This window comes from Corvus kubaryi, unplaced genomic scaffold, assembly GCF_017639235.1.
Source record: "Corvus kubaryi isolate FWS band 111438036 unplaced genomic scaffold, C.kubaryi_AGA036_p1.0 split2-37374, whole genome shotgun sequence".
Classification (NCBI taxonomy): domain Eukaryota; kingdom Metazoa; phylum Chordata; class Aves; order Passeriformes; family Corvidae; genus Corvus; species Corvus kubaryi.
The window spans coordinates 5,239,944-5,250,048 of NW_024582082.1; the positions used below are offsets into that span (position 1 = coordinate 5,239,944).

Sequence of the window (10,105 nt, forward strand, 5' to 3'; positions counted from 1 at the left end):
GGGCAATGCAGGCAGGGCAATGCAGGCAGGGCAGCGAGGCAGGGCAGCGAGGCAGGGCAGCGAGGCAGGGCAGCGAGGCAGGCTGTTCCCGACGTGTCGGCACGTCCCGCATGGGAGCCGCGGCCAGGAACACGGCAGCTGCCTGCGCGCAACGTGCAGCCTGTGTGTGGTAGGGCTGTACTCGCAGCCTGCCAACACCCGGACCGGGAACGCAGCGGGATGGCCGCTGCCAATGGGAGCCGGCAGGAACGAAGCCATGTGGGAAACTTAAAATGCAAGTGGAGCTGGGAGTGCGTGGCGAGTCCTTCCCAAGCGCTGCCTGAGCTGGCGGGTGGCTGGTTTCGGTCGGTTCCAGTAATGGGGATGGGTGTGAGAGCGGGGAGCGCGGGCAGCGTGCGCTGGGAGAGGGGCTGGGATGAACCAGGGACCCGCAGAGGCGTTTGGCTGCGGCGTGCTTGGTATACACTGCTGTAAAGGCGATTAGACCCCACTCTGATCTCCATCGGTTTCATTTAGACAAAAATCTGGAATCTGGATTTAAAGATGCTCTTTTAGCTGTTTCAGAAATCAGAAACAGACTCTGCAAGGGAGGGGAAACATGTATTTGCATCCATGAAGTCCTGCGTGTTGCTACCCTGCTTCGTGGAGCAGCATATTGTTCGAGTGTTCATTAAAGCAACGCTAAACCGATCTTATTTCCTGAAGCATTCCACATGCTAAACCCACCTAACAATGCTTTTAGGAATATCTTCTCCCATTCACTAAACTTTCCTTTAGATTTAGAAGCCCACTCAAGCTAGAAAAAATAGTATTTAAGGCAGTCTGTGACAAAAGGTGACACCCCTTCCCAGGTGAGACTTCTCCAAATCTTATTTCCAAGGTGCATGGGAATTTCCGCGGAGCGCGGGCATCCCTGGAACGCTCACAAGCGGATGATTTTCCAGCTAACAGCCTCATTCACACAAACACACACATCGCCCTCCCCAGCAAACCTCCTCTGACGGGGACCGTCCCAGCTGGGCAGGGGCAGAAGCAGCTGCCCCATCGCCTGCGCTCCCTCCGGGATGTTCGGGGCGGGGATGGGGGATGCTCCCCCCCGGGGTGCCGGTCGTCCCCCCCCGCCGGGGCTGAGGAAGCGAAGGGAGCAGTGGAGTTGCTCTGCATATTAATGAGCGGGGAGCGAGGGCAGCGGGAGCCGCTTTAAAGGAGGAGAAGGGAAGGCAGCGGCAGAGCGCAGGCAGCGCCGGGCAGCCGCTCCGCCGGGAGCCGCTCCGCTGTCCCCTCCCTGGTGACCCAGCCCCGGGACAGCGGGATCGGGGGGACGAACCCCAAGCGAACAAACACACCAACCCCCCGGCGTCTCCTTGGGTACCTGCTATCTCACAATGAAGCTCCTGACAGCAGCTCTGCTTCTGTTCTTCATCGCGATGTGCTTAGCCAGCGCGGAAGGTAAAGTGGTTTATTCTGCTTATTCCCGCTTAAATCTCTTTTGTAATTTGTGCTTCTGTCTTGATAGCCCTGCCTTGGGCTGAGCTATCCCCTGCACGGTGGAAAGGTGTGATATATGGAATCTGTGAGTAAGGGAGCTGCAAGTTGTTCAAAGGTGAAGTAGGGGTAAAATACACGGGATAAAGTTGTGTCTTCGTTTGTGTCTTCACTGCAAGGCAAGGAGCTCGCAGTGGGGCAGGTCACGCCATGTTCTTCGTTATTCAGGAATAGAGCTCAAACATCTCCTTTGAAACTGAGGGTGGTTTTCAGGGAAAATAGAGCAGAGCTGGATGCAAGGTGGTGGCACAGTCTGCGTTTTCTGCTGTGCACAAAAATGATGGTTAAAAATGCTCAGCTTTTGTCTGGCTACGACTGCACCACAGCATCCGTGAAAGGAGGAATGACTCAAAGTCCTACAAAGTCCAAGTGAGACACGAGTGAATGAGAAAGTAGCCCAGACATGCACTTGCTCGCTCAGTTTAAAGCAAGTTCCGACTCTTTCATTTCCTTTTGTTAAATACAATTATACTTAATCACAGCAGGTGCACTTAAAGAAATCTGCTCTTTACAAAGTCCCAGAACATATGTAATGCTCTAAAACATATTTCCCAGAGAGTCACTACCTTTTTCTGGGATATACCAAAGGAGAAAAAAAAACCCTCTTTTTAAGCTCAACAGCATTACAAAATTCATCTTTTCCCACCAAGGCTTGAAAGAGCAAACTGAAGTTTTCCTGGATGCACACAGGCTGGAGGGGAAGGGACGCTTGGTATGCAGGAGGCTTTGCAGGCGCATGAGAAAATGCTTTCTCTTGTAGGCGTGAAGTGCAAATGTTCAAGAAAAGGTCCTAAAATAAGATTCTCTAATGTACGGAAGCTGGAAATAAAACCGAGGTACCCATTTTGCGTGGAAGAGATGATTATGTAAGTTTTCCTTCATTTATTGCTTTCTGTTTCCCTGTCAGCTGAACTGCTTCACCTTATCTGCAAGTTCCTTCTTTGTTCTTTGTTTTCCTCATGCCCTGGCATGCTAATTCCTAGGAACAGTCATTTGCTGCATCAGAGGAAAAAAACCCGTACAATTCTGACCAAAACCCCAGGCATCATTTTTTGACACAATGCTTTTTTTTAATCAGATAAGTATTTCCAGAACAGGTAGCAGTAGAAAGATTATCATTAGTTCAAGTGAAAATAGGGACAAATTCTACTCCAAGCTGCCTGATATAAAACTCAGAACAATTTACTCAAATTATTCTGAGCATGCAGAGTAAACATGAACAGAGTTTGATCTGTGGTGGTTTCTGCAGGGAAGAGTTACCCCAACCTGCATTGTAGCAGAGCAATCCCCTTCACCTGATGGGATTAGTCAGCATGTAAGAGAATGCTTTCCTCCCAGTCTCCCTGCAAGTCGGGACCAATGCTGCTGTGAAATCTCAAACTGATGTAATGGTTAACCAAGCTGAGGCAGGTACAGGGATTTTTGACGTGACTGGCTAAAAAAAGGAGGATTTTTTAGATTTTAAACATGGGTGGGTTTGGCTTTTTTCCTGTCCTGTTTGGATATCTTAAGATTCCCCCAACAAAGCACCATCCAAACAGTATGTGCAGCTGGATAAGAACCAGAAGGGCAGATTATCCAAAAAGACTGCACCAAGCCCCCCTGCCACCTAAGAGGGGGAAAAAGGGTCCCAGGATCAGCCACAGCCCCAGGACACCAAGGACTGACTTGATCCAGCATTGCGCTCCCCCATGGAACATCTGCCAGTTGCTTAACAGCAGGATCTGTGCAGGCTGCACACCACCTCCAGCACCTTGCAATGCCCACGGGGCCGAATCTTGCCCATCCACCTGGCGCAAACAAGGAGATACCACAGACTTCCCACATGGAACTGGGCGCCAGGCTCAGTGGAGGGCTTGTGGAGGAAGAATGGAGAATCAAGCTTCCTTAGGCTTCCTCCAGAGCTAGAGCAGCACCACTGTGAACAATCAGACCCACTTCTTTGGAGCCCAAACAAGTTGATGGTGACCTGAACAGAAAAATTCTTGCAGAACAACCCTGCCTGAATCAGCTCCTCACAGCTTTACTGTTTGCTTTGACCCTTCAGTAGTAAAATGATGTCATAGAAAAACATTAACTCTTCACATCCCATTCCAGTTATTTGCCCAAAAGCAGATGGTGACCAGGGGGTATGAAATAAATCTCATTAATGCAATGTTTTACTTCCAATCAGAAATCTGGGAAAGCTGAAATGCTGTGTATGAGCAGTTGCTTTGCCAGCCTGCTAGGGCAGATGTTGAGCAATACTATTCAAGGCTGAGGGTTGTCCAGGGTTTGCAGCAGCTCCTGGGACAGAACTGTCCCATCGCTGTCTCATTGCTGAGGGTGTCTGTGGGGCCAGCAGGGCAAACCCGCTGCCATCACTGCCTTTCCAGCTACCCTAATGCAGCCTGAACTGAAAGCATTGAAATTAATATTCTGGGAAGCAATTGATCCAGGGGTCTCTGGACAAAGCACAGAGGAGCTAAATTCCTGCAACTGAGTTTTTGTTGCTGCAGTGATCATCTAAAATGAGTTGTCGAAGCTGTGTCCCCTCTGCCCTCCTTAAAAGCTCTCATACAGCAGAAACGTGATATAAATTATGTTGGACAGAGAAGCAGTAGGTATGGGGGGTGCAGTTAAGGGAGGTTTTGGCCATAACCCCCCAGCAGAGCTGTGCTACAGGGTAAGAGACAGTTAAACTGAGTCCTCAGTCTAGTCAAAATCTATCAAGATTCATGGTACATCTAGCAGTAATTGTGAGTGTATCTGTCTGTATTCTGGAATGAGAGAAAGCAGAAGAAAATAGGAGGGAAGTTTAACTCTTTCTACCTGAAATGTTCTGAAACACCCCCACCCATGCTTTGCCCCATCCCAGAGGGTAGGGATAGATCAGAGTGAGAAGAGCTGATGGGAAATAGGCTCACAGCAGTGCCTTTCTCAAGGGGCTGTAAACTGATGGCAGTTCCCACACCAGCCTGGGATGAAAGGACCAGAGCCAGGATCCTTGTGGTCATGGAGACAGGGTATTTGTAGGCAGAGGTGCAGCCCCTCCATCCCTGCAGATGAGATGTGTGGGGGCACAGGGTGCTGGGGTCACAGACTGACTTGGGGTGCTCATCACAGCCCCAGAGGCATGGACATACAGGGGAGAATTTTGGCACAGGGACACTCAGACACCAGGGTGAGGGCTCCAGCCACCAAGCCCTGGGCAGCTAAGGGACAAATCCCACTGGGGAAATCTTACTGGGGGTGTAAATTCTGGTGCTTCATCCCTTCTCCATCTCTCTCAACCTCTTCTTGCAGCCCATCCAGGCAACTCCTCACTCAGGTAGAAGCTCCCACAGCACCTCTTAGGCACATTCCATTACATGTCAGACCAGCATCCTCAAAAGCAGGTCCAGGTCATCTCAGGGTGCCCAAACACACTGCCACCCAACCCTGCACCCATCAGGGACTGTGTGAGAACTGCAGAAGACCATGGGGCTGCCTTGGGAACATTTCTCCTGTCCATTCTCCAGAACCAAAGCAGAAAACTTACATGTGATGTCAAAGCAATGCATCTCAGCCTGAGGACAGAGCCAGTTCACCTGAGAGGCAAATCATGGATCGCTTCCTGCTCAGACTGCAGGCTCTGGTAAATCCAGACTTCACTGCTTCTGGTGCAAATGTAGGGCTTGCTGCTTTTCAGAGGTGTTCCTGCTCCTCTCCTCCCGCAACTCAGCTTGTCCATCACTTTCTGGAAATATCCTCTATGGTCTGTCAGAAGAGAAACCCAAGCCAAGATCTGGGTCAGCCAGTGCAGATGGCACAGCTGGGGAGGTGCATGGGGAAACCTTGCTCCTCTCTCGAATCCCTTAAAACTCGTATCACCCCCATTCAAAGCTACAGGAAAACTCCCCTTCTCAAGCCCATACTGCTCTCAGAGGAGTTGGCTGAGAACACCCTTAGAACAGAGGTAGTCCATAGTTTTTAGCACTGATCCTTCCCTTTCTGATGCCTGCAGCCATTCAAGGCTCTTTGAGGCTTTCACTGCTTTCCCATGCATTGGGGAAAAGTCCACATCCTGCCAGAAAACAACCTGGAAATTACACCGCAAATTTTGTGACTGTAGCTGGAGATGGAGCAGAAAAGGGGAGTGGGGAGGAAGGTTAATTGAACAGAAAGACCTATTTGAACACCATGTAAAACCTGGAAATTGGAATCATGCTGAGACCCTTAGTTCAGTTCGTGAAGGCAGCATGTTTTAATTTGTGAGGCACCAGGAGGGTGAGCTGGGAAAGTCTGCAAGGCATTTTGTCTTGCTTTCTGAACCAAACCATAAAAGAAGACCTTCAGTATACACAGGTATTTCTGGGTTTCTGCCATCATTATACTCATGTCTCTAGCAACATTTAATGAATTCCATTATAGGGTTTTAGTTAAAGCAACGACTGTTATGTTAAACCATCCCTGTTGTGGATGATATTTCCAGAAAATTAATAATTCTAATACAAATTTTCATTGTGGGTTGGTTTCTGGATGTTGTCTGGGGTTTTTTAAATCACAAAATTTGTAAGAAAACCAGAAAACTGTTCAATTTTGAGCCCACAAAAGTGGGGCAGTCTTGATGTTTCTGGAAAGCCATCCTGTTGGGACCCAGATCCCTCATGTCACCTCAGCTGAGGTGACCAACTGAGGCAGCCTCACTGAGCCCTCCAGGAGGTAACCTCAAATGATGAAAAGACTTTTGCCATGTTTTGGCTCCCTGCACGCTTGGTCCTGACAATAAGGGGACACCAAAGCAGCAAGGAGAGCAGGATCAAGTGGGGATCAGAGGAGGCTGAAGCCCCCAGGGCTGATGCTGAGGCTCGCTGATTGCAGAGTGCTTGTTGAGCACACAAGCACTCTGCCACGTGCAAGTATTTAAAATATTACAGAATTAAGAAAAAAAAAATCAATGAAACAGTACTGATAATTTCTCTTGGATGAAGTATTGTTGAGTGTATCAGAACTATCTCTTCATGCAAAGTCCTTGTGGTTGCCTGAATGAGTCCTAATTAAATTACAGATTAGGCTCCAAAGATGATATCTAACAGATAGGCAGAGCAAACCCACTGATTAAAATCAGTGGGTACATCTTCATCTGCTACAGCCTCGATGCCCTGCACTGAGGGAGAACAGCTGATCTGACCTTATCCCAGTAAACTCAACACATCTGCCGTAAAGAACACAGCTGGAAAACCCTTACCCTGCTCCACTGGGTGAGAGCCCCCTGGCCCACTCTGGCATGGACTGGAGTGGGAACAGGGGGGTATTCCTGTGCCTCCATGACCTGTCCCCTTGCCTTGCAGTGTGACGCTGTGGACACGGGTGAGGGGGGAGCAGCAGCACTGCCTCAACCCCAAGCGCCAGAACACCGTGAGGCTGCTCAAGTGGTACCGAGTATGGAAGGAGAAAGGCAGGTAAGGGCCAGTTTGCTGAACGGGTGAAGGATCTTGGAGGCAGTCAGGCAACCAGCAGCATTCAGACATAGAAAAGGCAGGAAAATGCACACGCTAGCAAATGCTCCATCCAGCACAGAGGATGTATTTCATCACCAGCATTACGATTTTAAATGGATGTTCTTGATATTAATTCTTTCCTGCCACATGCAATTCTCGCTTCTATTTTGGCATTAGGCTGTTCTGACTATAAATAGTAATTATTTTTGGTAAAAATATTCATCAGCTGACATTCTCAGTTATTTACATACACTCACCTCCCTTCTACGGGTAAAAATACAAGATGAAAAACTAAACTACTTTCACACAGTCACAAGAAAAGCAGTCAGGAGAGATGGGATGTCCCACACTTCAATCACACCACCTCAACATCATCAATACTTGATGATGCAGATATTTGCCAATTTTAACTAGTGTATCATTCCCAGAAAAATTGTCGTTTTCTGAAAAAAATCTCTGACAGCTTCTCCCTTGTAAAAAGGGTTGGGTTTTTTTCTAAGTCATAGACAGAAGACAGAGAGTGAGATGTGAATTCCTAATGTCCAGTGGTGATGTCCTCATCTGTAATTAAGGGGAGCTGCCCAGTTCCTGCCACATCTCCAGCCATGGCCAAGAAAGAGCCTCCACACACAGTACAGGTTCATCAAACCCTCATCCTCCTCATCTGGTGGGGAATTTGGTTCCCAAAAGTGAGCTCAAGTAAGGCTAGGGAGCAGCAGGCTCCTCTCTCTGCAGGCCCAAGAGTGCCAGTGATCCCCAGCAGAGTCTTGGTGGTGCCTCAGGCAATGCCAGGGCACAGCAAGCCCCTGGCCATCTCCCCGAATTCCTGCCAGCTCACTGCATCTGCTTCACAAACAGAGCACGTGGGGAAGCCCTGGCTATTGCATAACCACATATTTTCACTCTTCCCCTGGTTTTTTGGGTTTTTTTTTTTACATAAGGCCATCATTAAGATGACAAAGATTGCTCAGCCCCAGGCTTGTGCCCTCATGAAACACACAGACAGACAAGCCCATCAAGTTGTGCTGTCAGGAAATAATATAGAAAAATGAAATAGAGTCATTATTGCAAACAACAGATATTGTGAACTTATTGTCTATATACAGCTCATTATAAGCTTCAACATTTGTATATGAGATAGGGATTTTCCAGCATTTAAAGCTAAATAGCAGATGTGGATTTCTTCATGTTATTTATCCAGATAATTGTGGCAGAGTGTGTTACTTCCAACATGCCTCCAAGATGTGATAGTGTCGAAGTCCAACACTCCTCCCAGGTGCTTTATGGATAGAGGGAGCAGTCTGGTGACTGCTGAAGTCAATAACTTATTTTCCAAATTACTTAGGCACAGGCTAAAAATCTGATTCTTGGGGTTTTATTATTTTTGGGTTGTTTATTATGTATTTTTATTATTATTATTATTGTTATTTGAAATTGAGTTTTTTAATTCCTAGTTTAAACACCCTGCTCTTGGCTCTTCTTTTGTTTAGGGTTTATGAAGAATAAGAGAAAGTGGTACATGGAATGGAGTGGACTCCCTTGGCTGGCATAGGACTGGGCTCAACAGAAGATTATTTCTCTCTCGCAGACATAAGACACAAATTCTATATTATTATAAAGCACTTTTTACCAAGGGTCAGTTTTTACATTTTATAGCCGTGTGCAAAAGGCTTCCAGATTTCTCAAGCATCTGTTGCACTTCTCATTTCATACCCGTCTGCTCTGTACTGAAATTAGGAAAACACATGCTTTTCGTTTTAAAGAAGTTCTTTTGGGATTTTTTTTTTGTTTTAATTATTATTCATTCATACTTCACTATGATTGCAATCGAGCTTTATAAGCTCACTAGCAAAGAGAACTGTTTGTGACGGTGTCGCACAGCCATGGCCCTCACCTCTGGCAGTGGGAATGCTTCGGGGCTGGGGTTGCTGCTCATGTTTGCAGCCTCCACCTCAGTCAGGCAGAGCAGGGACCAAAGACGAGTTTGCTGGGGAAGATGCCACTAAAATGTCGTGGCTGTACCTGCAGAAGTGAGGTCCCTCAGCAGCTCGTCAAATGAGCGTGAGCATCACTTGTGTACCTCTTCTTTAATGGACTTGAGGTCTTGCTGCAAGGCAAAGCGTCCTGTATCTCCCATTTAACCTCTCATGCATTAGAAGGCATTCCTAGGTCATTTTTATTACTAAGAAAATGTTTATTTTTTTTCCACCTGAAGCATTTACAGAAAGTATGTGGCTTCAGTACTGAGACATCTTAAGCTTCAAGACTATTGTGTATGTTTTCCTAGATTTGTAGCAACAAGAACAAAAAGCCTTTAAAAGGTACCTTTTTATGAAAAATACGATAGGGCAAACATATAAATACCTATGTATGTTTTAGTCACAATACAACATATTCATTATTTTGAATGTAATACTTCAATGTTAAGCAGTGCATTCCTCTTTTTAATATAACAAAACTACCTTTTCATTTGTAAATATACTATAGGAAGTCTCCCTATATTATCTCGATGTATAATGTACTGTACTGCTAAATTATCATATGCTATTTAAATGTTTGAAATATTTAGAAGGTTGCATGCAGATTTCATATTTCTTTCTAAGACAAATGAAAAAAAATAATTAAAAAAATATTTTAAAAATTTGACAATTGCTTGTAAATTTCCTTAAGCCATCAGAGAACTCCTGCCACTTTCAATCACTTGGTAGCTGAATTGGTTTGGGGAGGAAAACAGTAGGTCAGAGAAGCTGATTAGAAATAGGACATCTTGATGATACTGGAATTAGAAAACATTATTCCAGTACAATTTACCTTCCTTTCTCATTTTAGGATTTGGACTTTAGCCAAACACTGAGGAATGCTGTGACATAAAGAAGGGTGATCCATTCACCTGTAACCACTGGTCTAGTGTTGCGTTAAGTAAACATAAATCAACAACTTCAATTCATATAAAACCACATAAAAAGCAGTTTGGACAAGATCTGGGTTAGATTAGGGACAGTTGTACAACAAAAGTCAGGCAACAAAAACCTGTGAGCTACCACCTCCTCTTCCTGCCCAGTTTCTGCCCTCGCCCACAGGGAGAGACTTTGCACCCA

The 10,105-nt window shown here is 46.4% G+C and overlaps 1 protein-coding gene across 1 annotated transcript; it reads left to right on the top strand.

Annotated features, from left to right (window-relative positions):
- Positions 1-964: 964 nt before the first annotated feature.
- Positions 965-9,647, top strand: CXCL14 (C-X-C motif chemokine ligand 14). The gene is made up of 4 exons (XM_042014683.1): positions 965-1,449; positions 2,306-2,411; positions 6,858-6,968; positions 8,498-9,647. The coding sequence occupies exons 1-4, from the start codon at positions 1,386-1,388 to the stop codon at positions 8,511-8,513; spliced, it is 297 nt and encodes a 98-aa protein (XP_041870617.1). The 5' UTR covers positions 965-1,385; the 3' UTR covers positions 8,514-9,647.
- The last annotated feature ends 458 nt before the right edge of the window (positions 9,648-10,105 follow it).

Coding starts and splice junctions, on each gene's coding strand:
- CXCL14 (XM_042014683.1), top strand. CDS start 1,386: ATGAAGCTCCTGACAGCAGCTCTGCTTCTGTTCTTCATCGCGATGTGC. Junction 1,450..2,305: donor GTGCTTAGCCAGCGCGGAAG/GTAAAGTGGTTT, acceptor TTTCTCTTGTAG/GCGTGAAGTGCAAATGTTCA. Junction 2,412..6,857: donor TGCGTGGAAGAGATGATTAT/GTAAGTTTTCCT, acceptor CTTGCCTTGCAG/TGTGACGCTGTGGACACGGG.